The 21,063-nt window shown below is 54.7% G+C and overlaps 8 protein-coding genes across 8 annotated transcripts; 5 read left to right on the forward strand and 3 right to left on the reverse strand.

The window, feature by feature from the left end:
* Window positions 1-47: 47 nt before the first annotated feature.
* Window positions 48-524, reverse strand: CLUP02_07958 (uncharacterized protein; the record flags this gene model as incomplete). Its single annotated transcript, XM_049286950.1, has 1 exon — window positions 48-524. One exon carries the CDS (start codon window positions 522-524, stop codon window positions 48-50), a length of 477 nt encoding a protein of 158 aa, XP_049144093.1.
* Window positions 525-655: 131 nt separating this feature from the next.
* Window positions 656-4,813, forward strand: CLUP02_07959 (uncharacterized protein; the record flags this gene model as incomplete). Its single annotated transcript, XM_049286951.1, has 1 exon — window positions 656-4,813. One exon carries the CDS (start codon window positions 656-658, stop codon window positions 4,811-4,813), a length of 4,158 nt encoding a protein of 1,385 aa, XP_049144094.1.
* A 752-nt stretch (window positions 4,814-5,565) lies between these two features.
* On the forward strand, window positions 5,566-7,821 carry CLUP02_07960 (aminodeoxychorismate synthase; the record flags this gene model as incomplete). Its single annotated transcript, XM_049286952.1, has 1 exon — window positions 5,566-7,821. One exon carries the CDS (start codon window positions 5,566-5,568, stop codon window positions 7,819-7,821), a length of 2,256 nt encoding a protein of 751 aa, XP_049144095.1.
* A 282-nt stretch (window positions 7,822-8,103) lies between these two features.
* CLUP02_07961 (vacuolar protein sorting 55) lies at window positions 8,104-9,061 on the reverse strand (the record flags this gene model as incomplete). Its single annotated transcript, XM_049286953.1, has 3 exons — window positions 8,104-8,380; window positions 8,457-8,562; window positions 8,806-9,061. The coding sequence occupies 3 exons, from the start codon at window positions 9,059-9,061 to the stop codon at window positions 8,104-8,106; spliced, it is 639 nt and encodes a 212-aa protein (XP_049144096.1).
* A 745-nt stretch (window positions 9,062-9,806) lies between these two features.
* CLUP02_07962 (proteasome A-type and B-type) lies at window positions 9,807-10,833 on the forward strand (the record flags this gene model as incomplete). Its single annotated transcript, XM_049286954.1, has 3 exons — window positions 9,807-9,844; window positions 9,950-10,061; window positions 10,189-10,833. 3 exons carry the CDS (start codon window positions 9,807-9,809, stop codon window positions 10,831-10,833), a joined length of 795 nt encoding a protein of 264 aa, XP_049144097.1.
* Window positions 10,834-11,517: 684 nt separating this feature from the next.
* CLUP02_07963 (uncharacterized protein) lies at window positions 11,518-12,510 on the reverse strand (the record flags this gene model as incomplete). Its single annotated transcript, XM_049286955.1, has 2 exons — window positions 11,518-12,059; window positions 12,261-12,510. The coding sequence occupies 2 exons, from the start codon at window positions 12,508-12,510 to the stop codon at window positions 11,518-11,520; spliced, it is 792 nt and encodes a 263-aa protein (XP_049144098.1).
* A 2,240-nt stretch (window positions 12,511-14,750) lies between these two features.
* CLUP02_07964 (cleft lip and palate transmembrane protein 1) lies at window positions 14,751-16,851 on the forward strand (the record flags this gene model as incomplete). The annotated part of the gene is made up of 3 exons (XM_049286956.1): window positions 14,751-14,810; window positions 14,880-15,660; window positions 15,710-16,851. The coding sequence occupies 3 exons, from the start codon at window positions 14,751-14,753 to the stop codon at window positions 16,849-16,851; spliced, it is 1,983 nt and encodes a 660-aa protein (XP_049144099.1).
* Window positions 16,852-18,738: 1,887 nt separating this feature from the next.
* On the forward strand, window positions 18,739-20,598 carry CLUP02_07965 (uncharacterized protein; the record flags this gene model as incomplete). The annotated part of the gene is made up of 3 exons (XM_049286957.1): window positions 18,739-19,075; window positions 19,357-19,608; window positions 19,805-20,598. 3 exons carry the CDS (start codon window positions 18,739-18,741, stop codon window positions 20,596-20,598), a joined length of 1,383 nt encoding a protein of 460 aa, XP_049144100.1.
* Window positions 20,599-21,063: the final 465 nt, after the last annotated feature.

The following is a 21,063-nucleotide window of genomic DNA, read 5'->3' on the forward strand; positions in this document are numbered from 1 at the left end:
TTGTCCCAATGTACTCCACTGGGCCTTTGGGGAATGGAATGTTGCGCCTACTTGACTTCCTCCACTGAAAGCCCCCCCCTGCCGAGTCGCACACCGTCAATTGCTGCCAGTGGCTGCATGTCAATTCCCTCCCGTCCACTCTGACCTCTCTCTACCTCACTGGTACATGCTCCTTTCCACTGTTCACCTGCATCAAGTAGCTCTTGTCGACCTGCAGCCCAGCCTTGCGCTTGATCACGGAATCGCGCACGATATAGCCATCGCATAACCAGCTTGACGACCTCGGGGGCCACCTGTCGAGCTTCGCGCACTTCTGTGTTCCCCTGGTGTGGCACCAAACGCACGAGACCATCGCGATATGGCCACATAGCTCGCCCGCAACATACTTTGAGTTGAAGATGCTGGACGGGAGATACATATGCTAGGATGAGCTTGGACTCGCTGTTACCCATCGCTCCCGCGAGGGTGAAGGCATTGATTCTACCCCTGGGCCAAATCAGAAGTGATCGTTTCTCGTCCTTCATTGAACGCCTGCGGCCTGAACATGTCGTATCCTTGCGGGATGTCAGCCCTGATGGGCGGCCAAACAGGAGCACGTCCTTCCATTTCCCATATTCTTTTCAAGAACCCTCATACTGACCGTCAATCTATAGATATGTTTTCCCCTTTGGCCTTCCCTGACGGCGCCGTATTCTACGAACTCATAACCCACGTCCCCCCACCTTCGCATCTCGCGCTATCGCCGTTCGACTTCTACCGTGAACCCCTAGCGGTTATTGCAATCGCTGACGGAGAGGAACTCAGCCGAGTCACCTTCAGCAAGAGACACTCTGGAAATGCGCCCACCGTTGCCGAACAAAACATCCGAACGCTGGACCAGGAGTTGGAGGACTTGAGAGACCGCTTCGGAAGGGCACTGGTTCACCGAGTGCTGATCTTCGACCATGCGCTTTCGAAGGAGAACCCGGTACCTTTACCCGAGGGACTCATTGCTATACCACCGCCGGACGAGTGCAAGCGGACGACCATGAAAACTATAATGTGCGACATTACGTCGCAGCTCCTGGCGGAAATGACAAGACTGGCCAAGTCGTTTGAAGCCTGGAACTTCATCGATTCTCCCGGACAGTCTCAGTCAAGTAGACAAACGAACGGCGCATCATGGGGCGCAGATGATTCTGGTTCGGTAAATAAGAGGGCATCTCAATTCGTTCCTGGTCCGCAGAGATCGAGCTCGACCAGTGGTATTCCAGATCGGCACATGAATCGCATGTCTATGCCGGTTGCGCCTATGAAGCACAACTCGGCTGTATCGTCGAGCAACTCAACGCCCGCTCGGCCATCAACTCCTGTGAAAAGTGGACTGTCGAACCCTCCTACCACTTTTGACGATTTGACTTCCGGCATGAGTAGTGACTCTTCGACCCCTGACCGAAATTCAAGGCCGGGTGCTGGAGACCACTTCAGGTCAGAAAGTTCAGATCGAGTTTCGGTGCAGGGCTTCGGCCCCGGTGGTCTCAACGATCGCTTCAGAGCGAAAGGCAAAAGCAGAGTCAAGATCCTTATGGGGTCTTTGTTCCTGCAAGCAGGTCGCTGGACCGATGCTTTGAAAGAACTTATAGATGGCGCGACAGTAGCCAAATCGATAAACGACCACATATGGCATGGCAAGGCACTCGAGTTGATCACTCTCTGTCTACTGCTGCTAGGCTGGGTCAAGGTCGACTTTCAGGTCCCGTCTATTTGCCTGCCCCCACAAGACAAATCTACGGCTGCTACATATGCTGCCCTAGAAGCAGCGACCCCAACTGATGCAGGCCAGCCCAAGCATATTCGAAACCTTCAGATTATACTTCCAGACCTTTTGGACCGAATCGCCGGGCTGTATTCTCGTATATCTGCTGAGCATCTGCCTCCCTTACCCCTGGCGGAGACGACAATTAGATTCTCCAAGATTTTGTCTGCTTTGCACCTTGCTGACGGAAAGCTCGGAGAGCGTGCCTACGAGATCATGATCTTTGGAAAACTGCCCTCGACCCCTCTGACAACCTCGCCCCGGTTGACCGTTGTCCCGAGCCGACAGTCAATCGTCACATTTCTCTTCCGCGCGTTTCCTGCCTCTTCGTCGGAGCTTCTCACCATCGCAGATAGAGTTTCGATTCTAGCAGGAATCGCATCCGTTCTTGGACCTCTCGGTCATCATCGGAAGAAAGCAATGGTAACCAGAGAACTCGTTTCCGTCCTAATCAGCGGACTGGTTGAGGCGCGCACTCGTGGTGCTGCAGACATGGGTATACACCCTGCGGCAGGCCTGGTAGCTCTGAATGCTGCCAACGGGCACAGTAATAGCGCAGTCGCACTCGAGCTGGGCGAAGGCGACGTTGAACAGGGAATCGAGGCATTTTTGGCTCTTTTGTGCAAGTCTTACGGTGTTGTCGGCTTTGACATGAAGAAACAACCCGCAGACGATGCCATTTCGACAGAGGACTCGGACGCTGCTGTCATCGATAGAATTCGGGGACAGGCAGCTGCGAGATTCTTTGGGTTCACCAGTGTCAAGCTGAACATACTGAGAGCATGCATCAACTTTTCTGAGGCGTTGCCTGACTTCAACGGTGTTTTGAAGTTCTCTAGTGATCTGCTTCGCACGGCTGGCTCAGGAGTTGCCCCTGGCCCTCGCAAAGAAGATGCATCACCGGTCATTACTCGCGACGAACAGACCCGGCTCGCCACAAATATTTCAAAGACATCGAATCTCGCGAAAAGATTAGGCCTTAATCAGCTCGCGGCGGAGTACTGGGACGAGTTCTTCGTCCGTGGCGTCGCCTTAGAACCACTTCCGATTACCAGAATTCCGGTCCCGCATGCCAAGAGTACACTTCCTGGAGCAGTAACTGCGAGAACTTCTCAAGACGTCAACCCTTTTATATACAACCCATTCCTTAAGCAGCCCGATAAAGCTGCTGACCACCTTCTCGTTGCGAACGAGCCCGCAACCTTTAGAGTTACTCTTCAGAACCCATATGACATCGAGGTGGATGTCGAAAGCCTTCGCCTGGACACCAGCGGCGCAGAATTCGAATCAAGCTTTGAGAGCACCATTATTGGCCCGTACCGAACACAGATTCTCAAAGTCTCGGGAACACCAAAAGGACCGGGTGCCTTGAAGGTAACAGGCGCAATCATCCGTGTCCGCGGCTGTCGCGAGAGACGATTCCCCATATTCAAACAGCCATGGACGCCGCAAGCAGATGTCAAGGTAAAGGCTACCGGACTTCAAGCCTTGGAAACCACCCTTGCCTCAGGAGCCCTTGTTGGCCAACCGCTGAAGGTAGAGAGTGTCGCATTGAATGTCATCCCCAAACAGCCCATTGTTATTGTCAAGTCGACAACGTTACCCCAGGCTTCCGTCATGGTGCTCGAGGGAGAGAGACAGGTGTTCTCTGTCACGTTGCAGAATCTCTCCCAAACAACTCCAGTGGACTTTATGCTTTTCTCTTTCCAGGATTCCACGCAGGGACCGCTGCAGGCAGGCATCAACAACAGAGATGCTACGCCAGCTGAATTGTACGAATACGAATACATTCTGATGAGGCGCCAAGGTCTTCGAAGGTTGAACAAGAAGGAACCGGAGAAGCGATACATTGCTCCAGGAGGCACTGCCACATTTGATTTCGAAATCCTAGGCAAGCCTGGGTTGACGAACGCTGCCATTCAGATCGACTATGCCCATCTCGGAGTGCCTCTCGAGGAAGTGACGGACAAATTCCATACCCGGCAGGTCTCGCTGCAGTTGTCGGTCACTGTAAATGCTAGCGTCGAGCTCACGCGACTCGATATCCTGCCTCTCAGCGGACCCGTACCCAAGCCGCTTCTCAGTCTTACAAACCTGGAGTCCAAGGTTGATCCTTCGACATTGGCAGATGAATATTGTCTTTTGTCTATGGATCTGCGCAATGCTTGGCCGAACAATATGGAGGTCGAAATGGATGGTGAGGACGGTATTGTGATTGAGGAACACGTTCTCCCGGGGAACACCAGTCGCGTTATCGTTCCCCTACGGCGCATTTACCTCGAGGACCCTCACGCATCGATCCCGGCACTCAACCCATCAAGACAGCGGCAATTTGTTGTGAGCACAAGCAAGATTACGCCCGACATGGAACGCTCGAATCGCGAAGCATTCTGGATGAGGGAAAAAATACTGGAAACGCTCACAGCCAGGTGGAAAACAGTATCTGGCCCAAAGCGAAGCGGTTACATAGACCTGAGAACCATTAGGCTTTCACCCAGGATGATGGACGCTCTCAGGATTGATGATGTCGGCATCGAAATATTGGTACAGGACCCGGGCCAAACTGTAGGCGAAATGGTCATAGAGACGATACTCGTCGACAACTTTGTCCAGGTCAAGATTGGTATCACCAATCGGTCAGCCAAGCCAGTCTATCCGATGTTGAGACTGATGCCGGCCTTATGTCACCGTCCGTTGAACGTGGCGTTGGACTTTACGCGAAAATTTGCCTGGAACGGTACCTTACAGCAGGCACTTCCGCTGTTGGCGGCCAAGGCGACTACAGAAGTGGAGATTCAGGCCATGGCACTCTGTCGAGGAGAGTTCGAAATAGGGGCATCCGTTGAGGAGTACCAGATTTGGGAAGAGCCCAAGGGAAAGAAGGAGCAGGAAGAGACACAAGAGAGCCGACAGCGATCGGATACTCAGACGATGCTCAACGCGATCATTGGTGCGAAGGAAAGGCGTATATGGCACTCAAGGCAACCCTGTATCATCAAGGTGGTGGATCAGGACTAGCGACTCGAGCCATTCACATGACGAACTGTATGATGGTGGACATGTAGAACAAGTGATTCACACCATGGTGGAGTTGGCGATCGCAGCGGCCTCCAATAAGTAGATAATTGACTTCTTGATAGACGACTCAAGCCGCTACCAATTCTTGACTAGCTGCGACGGGTTCAAGCAAGGTCCAATCCAGGGATACCTCGATCAGCCCGGCGATCGAATTAAGCTCATCCCTGCGTCCCGAACAAAGGGCTCACAGGCGATTCATGCGTGGGTCTGACCGCCTTCTCGTTTCTGCTGTTGCCACCAAATTTTCCTTAGGGAGTCGCTTTCCGGTGCTAGCCGACAGCGGGCCTTTTTACCAACCCAAAGAGATCCGTTTCCGCCGTACAAGCTTTGGTCAAGCCATTCCCGTTTTGCGAGCGTTGCATTCGAGGTTGTCGCTGTCGTCGTCTTAAAAGGAAAATCCGGGATCTCACTAATAACCAAGGATGACGCGACCTCAGATTCTGTTTTTTGATGCGTACGACTCCTTTACGAACAATATCGTATCCCTTCTCACAACGTTGCTTGACGCCGATGTACACGTTTTACCGATTGATACGCCCTTGCTAGACCAAAAGTCGCCGACTTTCTCGGTCGATTTTCATCGGGAATTATCACGGTATCATGCAGTAGTCTGCGGACCTGGGCCTGGCTCCCCCGAGAATGAAACGGATGTTGGGCTCATGAGATGTATTTGGAGATTGCAAGATGAGCATATGCTGCCGGTTCTTGGCATTTGCCTTGGGTTCCAGAGCCTCGTCTTCAGCTCGGGCGGTAAAGTAAGGAGGCTTCAACGCGGGTTGCACGGGATGGTTCGCACTATTCAGCATGAGAAACCTGAAGCGACGTGCGCCGAAGACATCTTTGATGGCGTCTCCGAGTTCAAGGCAACCCTCTATCACAGCCTCTGTGCCGACATCGGACAAGATTCCATCTCAGATTCCACTTGGGCAGAGTGCCGTTGGCGTACCCAGAAGACAGCTCTTGAGCTGTTGCCTCTGGCATGGGTGGATGAAGAAAGGGATAGCGGCCGCGAGAGAATCCTCATGGCGGTCAAGCACCAGAGCAAACCCTTTTGGGGCCTTCAATATCACCCAGAGTCTGTATGTACCCAGCCGGCAGGTCATGCGGTCATCAGCAACTGGCTTCGCGAAGCCATGGCGTGGAATTTGAAGGCGAATAGGACTGTCTTGACCGGAGAGCGATTCCTGGCAAGGAACGCAGTGAAGCCGAGTCTCCTCTGTGAGAACCGTGCCGCGGCTCAGCGAGGGAACGCCCCGATCCTCGAGTGGACGGAGATGCCTACGCCCCTGGCGACTGTCGGACTCGACTGCGAGTACCGATACAAGACCATCAGCCTTCCGGCGAACATCAAGGTGCCGGATATCGTGGAGATACTAAAGAGTGGCAGGACGGAGCACATCATTTTGGATTCGTCCAACTCGAGCAACATGGCGACGGGAGCTGCGGACGTTCGGGGCCGATTTAGCGTCATTGCTCTGGATGTGGAGGAGTCACTGCGAATCGAGCATCATGTGGGAGACGATTTCGCCACGGCCCGGATCCCATCGATTCAGGGGCTGCCCGTCGACCTGGTGGAGACCGTCCCCTTCGGGTCGCAAAGGAACATTTGGCATCTCCTCTCCGGTTTCCTTGAGAAGCGACGCATCCCGGCCTCGGGGGAGCTCCAGACACCGTTCCGAGGAGGCTTCATGGGCTACCTTACGTACGAGATGGGACTAAAGGGGATCGACGTGGAGGTGGCTGCTGAAAGAGGGCATCAGAGGCCTGACCTGTGCTTCGCTTGGGTCACTAAGAGTATTGTGGTCGATCACGTCAAGGGCTTGTTGCATGTCCAGCACCTTCAGAAGCGCAAACTCAATGCCGACTTTTGGATCGACTCCGTGGTGGCATCGTTGCAGACGTCCCACTTTTGGCAGTCACCGGGCAAGACCACCGTCAACGGTTCGGATGCTTCGACGGTAGCTACGAGGCCCGTTATTCGGGTCCCCGCCGCCGACGAGTACGAAGGCAAGGTCTCGCGCTGTCAAGACTTCATCGCCGCCGGCGAGTCCTACGAGCTGTGCCTGACGGACCAGACGACAATCACATTACCCGGACGCTCAACAAAGGAACACCAAAACGGCCTCGCCAACGGACACCTGTCTTCAGAACAGGTGCAAAACAAATCCGCACACGTTGCGCCCTGGAGGCTCTACAAGACGCTCAGAGCCCGCCAGCCCGCGCCCTTTGGCTCCTTCATCCGCCTCGGCGGCGCGACCCTGATCAGCAGCTCCCCGGAGCGTTTCCTCGAGTACGACGCCGACGGCTTCTGCTCCATGCGGCCGATGAAGGGCACTGTCCGCAAGTCGAACCAGGTCGCCACGCTCGCGCAGGCCGAGGCGATCCTGCACGTGCCCAAAGAGGAGGCGGAGAACCTCATGATTGTGGACCTCGTCCGCCACGACCTGCACGGCGTCTGCGGCTCTGGCAACGTCACGGTGCCGCACCTGATGAAGGTGGAGGAGTACGCGACCGTGTTCCAGATGATTACGATTGTCAACGGACAGCTACCGAAGCCCAAGACGACGACGACGACGGGTGCCGATCGTCAGCACACGGGGCTCGATGTCCTCGCTGCTAGTCTCCCGCCGGGCAGCATGACGGGAGCCCCGAAGAAGCGGAGCTGCGAGCTGCTGCAGGAGATCGAGGAGCACAGGGAGAGGAGTCTGTATTCTGGCGTGGTGGGGTACATGGACGCCACTGGAAAGGGGGACTGGAGCGTCACGATCCGAACTATGTTCAAGTGGGATGATGAAGCTGCGCCGCCGGAGGAAGGCGAGACGGAGCCGAGAGAGGTCTGGCATATCGGAGCCGGCGGTGCCGTGACTATCCTGAGCACTGCCGAGGGTGAGAGGGAGGAGATGTTTACCAAGTTGGCGGGGCCTTTGGGCGTCTTTGCGGAAGCATGAGCGGGTTCGGGATTTGGGGATAGATTGGGAGGAGGGGGCCTCGCAATTTTTGGAATCGGCTTACTGGCGTTTACTATGTCATGAAGGGGGATATTCATGGTAAGGGGGATTTTTTGGTTGATACCTCAACGTATCTGGGATATTAGACTCTGGACCTTCACGGGTATTAGACTCAACTTTTAGACGACCCGGATCATCCACACGAAACTAGTAGAAAAAACAAGATCATTATTAAATAATCCATGTTTACGCTATCAGTTTTCCGCAGTCGGTCATTGGGAATTAGATGGTTTTGTCGTTGCATAACAAAAGCGAGAAAAAAGAGGAAACGCCCGCCTGACGGAATGATGCTGGATATACATGTGAAGCCTCCAAGTAAAGCGCACCCCGTTCCAAATCCCACTTTGCCGGATTCCCGAACCCGAGCGCCACAATGGTTTCCGACCTCGTCTCGTCGTACTGTACACGTCTGCCGCCAATTTGGTTGAAATGCGTATGCCCTCCATCACTGCTTCTGCTGCTGCTTCTGCTGCTTCTGCTGACACTACTTCCCCATCGCCTGCTCATAGCCGTATCAATTGTCCCCGGTCGTTGCTCCCGACGCTAGTCAGAAGTCCTGCTCCTCCTGAAAGAACATGCTAAAGCTGATGATGGTTCCGTAAATGAGGAGACCGCCAATTATCGACATGACCATGGCCTCAACCTGGATGAGATCGGAGTGGGCGAGAACGATGGGCAGGGCTGCGATAGAAGAGCATGGTCAGCAACACGATCCTCGCAATGATCAAAGACAAAAGAGCCGTAGGGGTTGGGAAAGGGGGGGGGGGGGGGGGGGGGGGGGAAACACCCCCTACCCACAAAACCCCCAAAAACCCAGGGACCACCGCCGCGGGGCGACAGCGGGGGGGGCCGGCCCCCCCCCCACAAACCAGGGGGGGGGGTGGCCCGCCGCACCAGGGGGGGGGGGGGGGGGGAGAAGCTCACCAATTCCCATAACCACCATGAACCCAGTGCAGAAGCGGCCGAGGTCCAGCACGGCGGAGCCGGAACCCTCGCCAAAGTCATCAGGGTTGGTGCATCGCGAGCAGACCCAGTTGGGGATCGGGGCCAACACGTAGGTAGCGACAACGAGAAGCGGGTAGTAGACCTTCCAGAGGGCGCAGGAGAGGATGACGAGGAGAAATCCGACGGCGAGGACGAAGGAAAGGGCGATGATGGTCTTGAGCCCGGCGGTCGGCATCTTGAATATCGTTGGAAGGTGGGCTGTGGTTTACTTGTTTCGGACGGGTATCGAAGTCGGAGCTGGGTATAGACGGCCCCGCCGGGGGTGCAAATGTGTTCCTTCGAAATTTCCTTGGGGGTTCCGTTGAGAGCTTCGAGCGACGATCGTTTCTTGCGATTAGGCTGTCTTTTGATTAGTCGTGGGGAAGCTTCGTGGTGGTGGAGGATCACTCGGTCGTGTCGGTTGAGTAGTAGTTCGCGGCTAGGCTGGCAGGCTGAGCTGCGATGCGATGGCGGGTCCCAGGCCTGACGCACGAAGACCGTCGTCAGCGCACGGCGCAACCTTGTTCCAGCGGCCGGACAGCCTCCAATGACAAACCGCAAATAGTGGAAGGTCTCCACTCGGAAAGACCCCGGCTGTGAGTGAGGTCAGGTACGGGGGCAGGAAAGTGTACGTACCTCAACGAGGGATGCACGGAGCACCTGGCACCCTGGCACCTGGCTCCAGGCTGAGAGAGTGCTACGAAAGCTCGACCTGCCTTGAGCTGGGCCTGGCGTGCGGGAGGGACGCTTTATTATCCACCAAGCTGTCTCTCGCTCTCCCATCACCGACCTGCTCGCCCAACAACCACCCCGCGATCGAATCTCTCCCTCCCGTCTCCCTCAACCATCCACGATTCGCTACACGAAGACTCCAAGTTCCTTCCGTTTCCAGAAACCGCCGAACCGCCTGACGAAGCTACGAATCACCCCTCACGCCCGCCATGTTCAGAAACAATTACGACAACGACTCGGTGACATTGTAAGCTGTTTGGCCCGCTTCCTCGGCCTTCCCTTCCAGTCTCCCCGACTCCGCCGTGAAGAAGGCCAGCATAAAGATGGAGTGCTAACCTTCAACGTCTCATAGCTCGCCGCAAGGCCGGATATTCCAGATCGAGTATGCAGCCGAAGCAGTGAAGCAGGGTTCCGTGGTAGTGGGCATTGCCAGCAAAACACACGCCGTTCTAGTAGCAATCAAGGTACGACGTTTGCCGATACCTGGGACCTCTCTCTCTTGCCTCTCCCTACATCATCCGTTTTCAATCGATACTCGCGGACCTTTACTATAGAGCGCATGAAGCTAACATGCCATTCTTTCCCCAATAGCGCAACGCCGAAGAGCTGTCCTCGTACCAAAAGAAGATCTTCACCGTCGATGAGCACTCCGGTATCGCCATCGCAGGCCTCACCTCGGACGCCCGCGTCCTCTCCAACTTCATGAAGCAGCAGTGCCTCGGCCACCGCATGACGTACGGTCGCTCAATGCCCCTCCGCACCCTCGTCGACATGATTGGCGAGAAGGCCCAGATCAACACCCAGGTCTACGGCAAGCGGCCCTACGGTGTCGGTCTCCTCGTTGCCGGCGTCGACGAGCGCGGCCCCCATCTCTTCGAATTCCAGCCCAGTGGTATGACGGAGGAGATGGTCGCCTTCGCCATCGGCGCACGCAGCCAGATGGCCCGCACCTACCTCGAGCGCAATATCGACGCCTTTGAGACGTGCTCCCGCGAGGACCTCGTGCAACACGGTCTCAAGGCCCTCAAGGAGAGTTTGGTCCAGGACCGCGAGTTGACGGTCGAGAACACCAGTGTCGGTGTCGTCGGCTACACCGAGAAGGATGGTGTCAAGACGGTCCAGCCATTCAAGCTGTACGACGGCCAAGACGTCAAGGAGTGGCTCGACAGTGTCGCCGCTAGCGAGAGCCAGGGCGGCGGCGAAGAGGGCGGTGAGGGTATGGAGGTTGACGGCTAAGCGCTGCGGAAATCATGAATTCAGGAAAGATGCGCGGATGGGCTTCTACGCTGCGTTGCGTTGGGCTAGGCCGGATCGTCGCCAAACAACCTCCTATCCGGGGGTTCGGCTGACTGGACACAGCTATGGGAAGGAGACTCACCGTCCTCGAACGCACAGAGCCGGCCCAATTAGACTTGTACCAATACACTGCAAAAAGGAGATTCGATGGCCCAAAAATGAGCTGCATCCGATGACTCAAGAGACAGGAAGACACGCAATCTATGTGCTCACTGATGATCCGGAGCCTAAGACAGGTACCTGAAGATGCAGGTTTGCTTTATTGGGTTGTGTAACTCATGAAGGTCTATCAAACTACATTACGTGCAACCAACACCGATGTGACATGATAGATAGCTGAGCGATCCCCCGTTCATACCCCTTTCTTTGAATGTCTTATCCCGCGTGTCACCAACGATCGGAATGGAGGAAACAAGACTCACTTTCCTCGCTTCGCTTCATTTTATCCAACCCGACCACCTACCGAGCCTCAACGTATAGGAGTTGGGAAACACGAAAGGGCGCCAAGACTCCGGTACGTATCCGCTTTTACATTGTACACGCCATCTGTCTTTCTCCGTCTCTAGTTCCTGCACATGAAGTTCCGTTTTCTGGAAAGCATTGCCGACGGACTACCAATGTGACCTAAGAGTTGGTCCAGTCGAGCTTGAAGGTGGCCGCAGAGACCTGGTAATCCCTGAGCGCCGTGATGGCACCCTCGGGGGTAGTAGCGGTGACGAGGATGTCGGCGTTGGCGGCCTTGATGAAGCCCTCCTCGACGCTCTTGTTCACCCACTCGAGGATGCCGTCGTAGAAGCCGTTGATGTTGAGGAGGCAGATGCCCTTGTCGTGAATGCCCAGCTGGTTCCAGGTGGCCGTCTCGAGAACCTCCTCGATGGTGCCGTACCCGCCGGGCAGGGCGACGAAGCCGCTGCCGGGGCCGCCGGCGAAGACCTCCTTGGCCATCATCTGCTTGCGGGTGTGCATGTCTTTGACGACGGTGGTGCGTCCGTAGACGGTCTCGTCCGGGACGTACATGTTGTCCTTGTTGACGGTACCGTAGGTGTCGTCACGCTCATACTTGACGAGGGCCTCGGGGATGATGCCGTGGACCGAGTCCGGGCCGGCAAGGGAAACGAGTGTCTTTGCCACCTCGCCCATCAGGCCGACGGTTCCACCACCGTAGACTGAGATGTTTGTTAGTACATCATGAACTAGAAACACATTGGTAGAGGTTTTGCCTCCTATGTTTCATCTTGTCTGAGAAGGGTTGCGCCACATGTTGTCATTGATATAGTGACTCGGACTTTATCGCTGCCCAAATCGTGGATGGAGATGGGGAGGCGACAGGTTTGAGTGAGATGAGGAGCGGGAGAACAGTGACTCACCAAGATCAATGTTGTTCTCGGCCATGATTCTTGCCAACTCACGAGCGGCTTCCATGTGCTGAGGCTTGAAACCGGGGGAGGCGCCGCAGTAGACACAAATCTTGGTCCTCTTCTGCACGCCATTCGTGGTACCGTTGGTGCCGTTGGTGTTACCATTCGTGGTTCCGTTGGTGTTGGTGCCGTTGCCACTGGGTGTGCCATCCCGGGATGCCGGGAATGATGGCAGGGGGGAAGGGCCGCCGGACTGCATGATGTTCGTTGCTTGCTTGATTTGTGATGAAAAAGGGTTTTACTATAGGATGAACTCCCAAATAAAGTGACTCTTGGGCTTCGAGGTAGAAATTTTTGTTGAAGAAGGGAGAAAATGCTAGAGTAAGTAGTTTGCGAGTGAGATGGTACTCAGTCTTTACACTAAGAGGTGCAGTTATTGGAGGTGAAGATGACGGAGGATTTGTGGAGAAAGATAGTATGAGGTTCCGTTCCTGCCAAGAGACAAGAGTCACAACGGAAAGAAAGTACCCGGAAGACGCCGCCTTTTTCTGCGGTATTTCCTCAAGGTTCCGACTTTGGGCAACGAATCCAAGTCCACAAAAAGATCAGAGAAGAAGAGCCCAAGAGAGAAACTGAAAGTTAGGGGAATAGGCAGATGGCGGTGAAAAAGGGCGCTGTTATATACGTTCCTCTCGAGACCCAGAAAGGGATGCTAGTTTGTCTTGTTGGTTGGTATGGGCTCAGGGCAAGTGGACAAGTGTGTTGTTGGCGAGTTGGTGTATCAATTATCCTAGCAACCACCTGAAGGGCAATAAGAAACAAAAAGAAAAGAAAGATTGGACGAGGCGAGAGGAAGCACAGATGGCAATGAGACAACGAGATGTCAGTTACCGCCACGGCGCATGGCGACGGGCCGAAGTTCTGGGTTTAGCGTACTAGCTGGGACAATCAATGGCTTCGAAGGGTTCGCTCGGGGATCCGTGGCTCCAGTGCCGGTACAGTAGTGTAGGCCTTAGTCGATGCGTGGTATTCCAGCTGGGGAGGAAAAGCAAAGCAGACTCCAGACCCAGAGAGCCCCCTTCCCCCTCGCTGGTTGCTAAACCAGAGACAAGGAACGGGGTCGGGTGACGGTGGTTGACATGGACGTGGACTTGGGACGGTGACGGGGGAACCAGAAGACGGATCCGGGACCTGGGTCTAGTACCTAGTAGCACATTGTGCCCTGAGATGGAGAGGTACCTTTGTAGAAAGTCTGATACACTTTTCATCGACTCTGTTGAATTCGACTGGTTCAGCCGTTTCCGAGACCTGATGGGTTCGGGGGCACCCTAGTTTGCCTGCGTGTTTGGTTTGTCAACTTGTTACGCTGCGACTGGCCCGCACCAGTGAAGTGTCCAGGTGACATGTCGGAGGCGAGGTCCGAGTCCAATGTAGTGCGTAATTCAACCTCGACGACTCTAAAGCTGGGTTTGGCTAGGTCCGTCCCGCGGGGATGTCCATCCGGAGCTGGAGAAAGGGAACCAGGAAGACTCAAGTCATCGATCGAAACTCAAGAGCCTCAATGATCGAGCGTCCCAGGCACCATTCTCCGTGAACTATCGACTTTCAACTATCCGAGTAGATGATCTGGGAAGGTAGTTGCAGTAGTGTCAAAGGTGACGAGGAACGGAAACTGGGAGAGACAAGAGAAAGTACCTAGGGTAGAGACGAATGTCTCTCGATTCGAGGGCGGTCGCGTATGCTCGGTATGACAACGACAGACACCCGCGTGTGCAACGTGCCGCTGACGAATGGACGGAATGGACCACGGGAGGCCGTGTTCGATGTCGATTGGACTGGTGTTTGATTGTACGTGTACGTGGGTTGTCAAGATGATGGAGAACACGATGTGCAAGAGATCATTCTCGGTGTCAATGGAACCCAATCAATCGTTCACTACTTCCCAATCAAGCAAGGATGGAACACCAAAGGTACAGAGGTTCAATGCCTCTTTGGCAGGTGCATCTAGCATCGACATTGCACTTCCAGCAGCCATTTGTTTTCCCTTCAGCGTCTTGGCCCCCTGTTTCCCCCCCAAGCCTACCGCGCCATTCTGCTGGGATCGTGGCGGCGCCTCGGCCGTTGATTCGCCCGCACAGCACGCAATTTGTCCCGCCCGCCACCCAGCCTCCAGGGTCCAGTTTGCGATCCAGTGCTTTCCAAATTCCGGGGCCATGTCAATCCAATCTCCGTGAAGACTTTCCGACTTCACTCCTCCAGCACCCGATATCGCTGGCATACTCGGCATCTGCGCCGAAGAAAGACACGGTTTCACTTGCCATTCTACTTGACGAGTTGCTATCATTGCAACTATCAGTAGCCGAGCTGCCATACGCCATCGGTAGCCGAGTCCGCCGTGCGACGTCCCCGCATCGCTTCTCACGAGCACGCGATCTGTCCTCCGCAGCTTCGCGATTTTCAACATCCTCTCTCTAAAGACATTGTAGCGCATTGTGCAAGATGTCTCAACCCGCAGCAGCAGCCGGCGCTCGCCCTGCTGGCCAGCAGCAGGAGCAAGGCGTGAGTATCTTACCCACGCCCACCGCGAATCGCGCCCAGAGGCCTTGAACTAATGTACCATGATCGCAGGGCATAAGCTTGACGCAAAAGCTGCTACTTGGAGCTTCTATGTATTTCGGCATGAACTTGCTCATGAACAACATGTTCTCCAAGACGCAATCCGGTACCCAGGTCAAAGATGCCGACGGCAATGTTGTCAACGTACCCGCGAATACCGAAGACATTCCGCCCTACCTGCTTCGCCCCAAGGAATTGGACGAGGGTGCGACCTGGAGCCAGATCCCGCGCAAGTTGGCACCTATATGGCCAATGGATAGCTACATCGACGTGACCGTCACTATTTCCGACACCTTTGTTCCGATTCCTCTGGCCCAAACGCCCTCGGAAAAGGTTGTTCTTAAGGAGGAGAAATTCAAGATTGGCAACTACAGCGAAAAACGCTCCATTGATACCACTATCGAGGTGCCGCCCTCCGTGCAGAACAATGGTACTCTTTGGGGCCACTTTTACGTTTCACTGCCCGGTAGCCAGCCCGATCCTCACGTTGAGACCTACGACCCAGCCTCTGCCTACTACTTTGCGTTCCCTCTCACTCAGTACATCCCCAAGAAAAAAGAGTTCAAGACCAGATCCCTTCTCGAGGGCAAGGCCGAGGAGGAGGTGGAAGAGGTGGCCGAGGAACAGGAGACTGGGCCCGTCATTGCCAGTTACTACCACCCGAATGCCAGCTTCTCCATCATCCCCAACACTGGAGTGCTCGATTACCGCCAAACCCATCCCGCAATTCGCCAGTTCCTCCATGTCGAGCCGACTGGTGCCAGAGATGGCTCCGGCCAGCATTCTTGGTATTGTAAGTTGCCCTTTGCGCTATTCTTGGCGAACAGAACTAACTGCCATAGACCCTATTCTGTTTGTCAATACCTTTTGGCAACTCAAGAGTCAAATGATCCTGCTCAATGACACCGTCACGTCTGTTCCTCTGCACATTGATTTGAACAACATGCGCTCATGGCAATTCAACACTCTGGCCGCGATTGAGGCTAGTGCGAAGGAGTCGGCACGTCAGGCTGCTTACGGTGGATCGCTGCCCGGTGGCGGCGACGGCTCTGAGATTGAGATGGTCAAGGAGATCTTTGGCGACACGAACCCGATTCTCCTCGGCATTACCATTATTGTCAGTATTGCGCACATGATCCTGGAGACGCTTGCTTTCGGTTCCGACATTGCGCATTACCGCAAGAAGAAGGACAACGTCGGTATCTCGGTCCGTTCCATCCTGGCGAACGTTTTCATGCAGTCCGTGATCCTGCTTTACCTCATCGACAACTCGCAAAATACCAGCTGGATGATTCTGGGTGGTCAGGGTATCGGCATCGTTATTGAGCTGTGGAAGATCACCACCATTGTCAACGTTGCCGTCAAGGCTGCGCCAGCAGGCTCATTGCTCCCGTTTAAGATCGTTGTCGAGGACAAGCACAAGCTCAGCGAGACGGAGGAAAAGACCAAAGAGTACGACGAGATTGCCTTCAAGTATATGTACATGGCTGGTGTGCCTCTGCTCATCGGTTACGCCATCTACTCGCTGGTCTACGAGACGCACAAGTCTTGGTACTCGTACATCATCGCCACGCTCGTCGGATCGGTGTATGCTTACGGCTTCCTCATGATGGTTCCTTCGCTTTACATCAACTACCGGCTCAAGAGTGTTGCACACATGCCTGGCAAGGCCATGATCTACAAGTTCCTCAACACCTTTATCGACGACCTTTTTGCATTCACCATCAAGATGCCGTTCCTCCACCGTCTGTCCACTTTCCGCGACGATATCATCTTCTTCATCTACCTCTACCAGCGCTGGGCTTACAGAATCGACTACTCTCGTGTCAACGAGTTCGGCCAGGGTGGTGAGGATGAAGAGGATGATGCGGCTAAGGCCAAGGCCAAGGAGCTGCTTGAGACCGACCCCACTGTCGAGAAGGTAAAGCAAGTGGCGGGTAAGGCCACGGGTGCCGACACCGGCAAGGCCAAGAAGAGAAAGTAAATAGATGATGTTATACGGCTGAGGAAGAGAGTGCAGCCAATATCGTGTACATCATGGAGTCGGGCACAAGTAATACACATGAGCCTTGGCAGCTACGTGTCCAGGGTACTGCCTAATGACTAGCATGGATGGGACATAGCTAGTCGAGACATGAGGCTACAAATGTGATCAAGTCCAGTCTTCATCGCAATTCACATCTCTCGCGCATGGTGCATCTCATCTGCAAAAGCACATCAAAGTACCGCATGCACGCTTGGACAGAGGACGAGACGACTAAGAAAGTGTTGAGGAAAAGCAACAAGCAACTGTTCAGCTGAAAAGGGGGCTCCGCATGTCTGTGTACAAGGGAGACCGGACAAGCCAAGTCAAGTGAAAATCTGGGCAGAAGATCCAACAGACATCCGTATTCTATACGTATAATTACTACCTCAACACGCTTGCAATATCCCACCGGACAGATCGTTGATTTGCCTTTTGTAAGGTTCACGGCCCACGGGTAGAAGAATGGCCCCCCCCTTTGCGGCACGGAAACTCTTCTGAGGGTCGCTTCGCGGCTAAAGATGCCGCTGAGAGACGTGACAGACTACTTGGTAAGGTAAGAGTGCCCCCCGAACCGAACAGGGGCCCCGGCAGAAGAGTCGCTTGGCGGGGGGTTCGCAGCTGTCGGAGCCCCGTGCCTGGTAGGGCAGAGACAAGCTCGTATGTCACCGCGCCTATCAGAGAGTTCCATTGGGGAACCTGGAAGGGCCCGAAGAGGGATGACGCCAGGTCCCCTTCCAACGGTTGTGTTTTGGGGCTAGGACGGTGCCAGCTCCACGTTCTGCTTTGCTCCTGTTCTTCGATTGAGGTGCCTCACCTTACCTTATACACTAGGCTATTCATACCTCAAGGTAAGGTGCTGGTATTCGTAGACGGTAATTAAGCACGTTACCTTAAGGTAAGGTCAGCACGTAATAAGGTAGGGTACGGAGCACCTAGGCATCCATTGCTCATCCCCAACCACCTAGTACCCGAGTTATGGACCATGTGGCATGGAGACCTTTTAGTGTCGGTCTTTCGTCAAAAGGTGGAGAATTGCGGGATCTGTATACCGAAAATAGTTCACAATGATTGCCGTCGTTCCTGAGCTGCATAGCAAATAGCTCTTGGCCTCTCCTGAACTCGGTTGGTCGGATCGTGTCCACGCAATGCAGTGTTTGAATGGAATGGCTTCGAGGTGAAGGCAGCATGTGTATTTCGTAAGATGAACGTGAGGTGGTTCTGCAGGTTTCATGGAAGGCGACGGGATTTGGGAAGCAAACAAGAAGGGCACTCCCCGTCTCCCCTTGGACCCTCTCCGGTTGGGGCCTTGCAAATGTCATCGACAATACGAAGAGTTAAAAGTTGCCCAAAGCAGTCATGGCTGACCAGGTCATCCACTCTCAGAGGCACCCTCAAAACCTAAAGTTCCCTCGACCTTCCTCCGTCTTTGACAGCCGCATAATACTTGTCTTTTAGAAGTTAGGAAGATTGGATCCAGTCCGTTCCTTCCTTCGCCCAGCCAGCGCAGTCAACTAAACACACACACCGGGACCAACCAACCAAGGGAAAATAAACGACCGAACGCAATCTTTCTCAAACTCTCCAGTCTCTTTTCTTTCGCTCTGATTTCCGTGTCCTTTTGTCTCGTATCTTTTCTTTTCCCTAAACTTTCTTTCCACATTCCTGCCTGCACTACACTTTCCATCCTTTCACCACGTTGTCCCTCGACGTTTTCCTCGTTGCCGTCTCGTGGGTTCCTCCTCTACCTATTCAACCTCCATTTGAGCCTCTCGGTCCCTCCGTTTGTCACATGCCCGGGTTCCCCCGTCCATCACTCCAAGTTCGTCCCATGCGTCCGCTCCGGTCATGACATACGGACGGCCGCATAGGGTCCCCCAGCAACAACCACTTCGAGAAATTTACTTTGAAGCCCGCCTAGCACGCTTCAAAGAGCACAAGCACAGGCACACAGGCACACAAGCCACACCCAAAAGTTCGCCGGACTACAGCGAACGCACCCGCCAAGCAGAGCTCCGGACCTTCGGTTCGATCGACGGGGATTCGAGGTCCACGCTGCCTCGTACGCAGTGGACAGTGGAGTTCCACAACGCGTACCTGGCGTCTCTCATCATCCCAAATAGGGTCGTCCCCGGCACCCCGTTCGCTCCAAGGGGAGGGAGCCAAGGCCTACTCTACGGGAAACGTAAGCTACAAAACCTGTTCGGACGGTGTGGCCGTGCCGCCCGCGTGCCCGCGCCCGCCGTCCGTCATTCACTTCGCTCCAGCTCCAGCTCCAGTCCCCTGATCCCCCAGTCGGGATATTTTACCCCCCAAAGGGCCCAAAGGGGGCGCTCCTACGCCCATTTATCATTGGGGCGCGCGCCGCACCGCACCGCCAAAATCCGACTACCCCTCGATCCCATTGTTTGTGTCGCCGCCGCCAAGCAACACTCTCCTGATCCCCCCAACGATTCCCTCGAAAAGGACACTTTCGAGGGAACCGGAGGGCTCGCCAAATCATGAGCAGCCCTACCGTCGGGTCCCTTCTGGCTGCCATTGCGACACTCGTCAGCGATGGCCTGCGTATCTTGAAGTTCGCCGATAAGCGCCAATGGGGACCTGACGAGCACGAGCAATTGCGCCTGCTGGAGGATACTCTCGACGACGCCAAGAAGGACTTTCAGGAGCTATCTGTCCTTGTCAACGGACAGCGCTATTATATGAACGACCGCAAACGTGAGTTCACGAGCACACTTACACCGTTCTTGATTACTTTGCGCTGGCTCGAGATTTTCCAGAGCCCTGCCGTACAGCGGAGGGAGGGAGGCCTCTGCGATTACCAGCCAGCTCCCCATCAAATCTCGCTTCGTGCTAGCTCACGTCACGCACAGCTGGCTATATATGAACCCTCGCTAACTATTTCGCCTTCAAGCTCCGTCAATAGCCGAGTTGCGAGCTTTACAGTCCAAGGTTGAGCATCATATCGACAACTTTAAAGATTGGGCGAGAACAGGCGGACCGATCAATCCGGTTTGGGCACGAGAAACGACGCAATTGCGCCGCGAACTGCATCGCGCACAATGCCGAGCGGCTAGGAGGATATTCGGGGCAGAGCAAGAGGCTTCGGCAAGATGCCTGGGCGCCTTTCTCGTCTACAGAAAACAGCGGGAATGGCAGAGTCGGCCAGCTACTTCGGAGGAGGAGCACCACCGACGACACGTGGAAGAGGTAGTAGCATGCAACACGAGTGGCAAGTTCGAGCGGTTTGGCGACGGAGGCATCGCATTCGTTTGCGACTTTTGCGACGGCCATCTTGTATGGGAGGACTTGGAGAGCATGCCATCATTACGGACAGCCGAAGAATCCAGCACGCGCCCAGTACCGCCTGTTTCGCCTACGACCGGGATGCCAAATTGGCAGGCGACCGGGTTCACCGCCGATAAACGAAGAGAGGAGAAGACGGTCATATTTGCGCCTCTAGCAATAGCGAATCATATGGCGCCGTATCAGGGAGACTGGGTAGCTCGACTCCTATGTCCTTTCTGCGATGAGGCGCCATATACCGAGGCAGGCGGTGATAGCGACGATGAAATGCGGAATGCCCAGGACGAATCCGGTTTCGAAGATCTCCAGGCCTTCCAGGAGCACCTGGAGTGGCAACACACAGCTGCATCGATACCCGCCGTCCCCTTACCCAAGGCAGCCAAGGACTGCGTGGTGATGTGACATCATTAATTCGACAACGATGTTTGTTGGTGGCGTAAAAACGGCGGTTCGTTCGTTCGTGTACATATATTCACAATGTGTGGTCTTGACAATGGCGAGGCGTTGGGGGCTTCCAAAGAGGGCGGACGATGTCTCATCCGCACCTACGACTTATGGAATTATTATTTACTTTACTCGATGTCAGAAGGCTTTCCACCTCCTCAAGTGTTGGGGATGGTCCTCACCACCGGTCTGGACAGACCGATGCAGCAACAGAGATACCACAGTCAGGTAGTGCTGGATCACAATCCACATTCAAGGCGCAAAAACCAATTCTTGTTTCGTTGCCCCTCTCCGTCTTCCCCTGCATCCGCCTGAGAAGTCCGTGCCGTAGTTTGATTGATGTACATGAATCAAGAAAGATATACACAGTCGCCAACATAACGCCCAACATCGTCAAAGAACCTTTGCCATTCTCAGGCCAAA

This window comes from Colletotrichum lupini, chromosome 4 (assembly GCF_023278565.1).
Source record: "Colletotrichum lupini chromosome 4, complete sequence".
Classification (NCBI taxonomy): Eukaryota; Fungi; Ascomycota; class Sordariomycetes; order Glomerellales; family Glomerellaceae; genus Colletotrichum; species Colletotrichum lupini.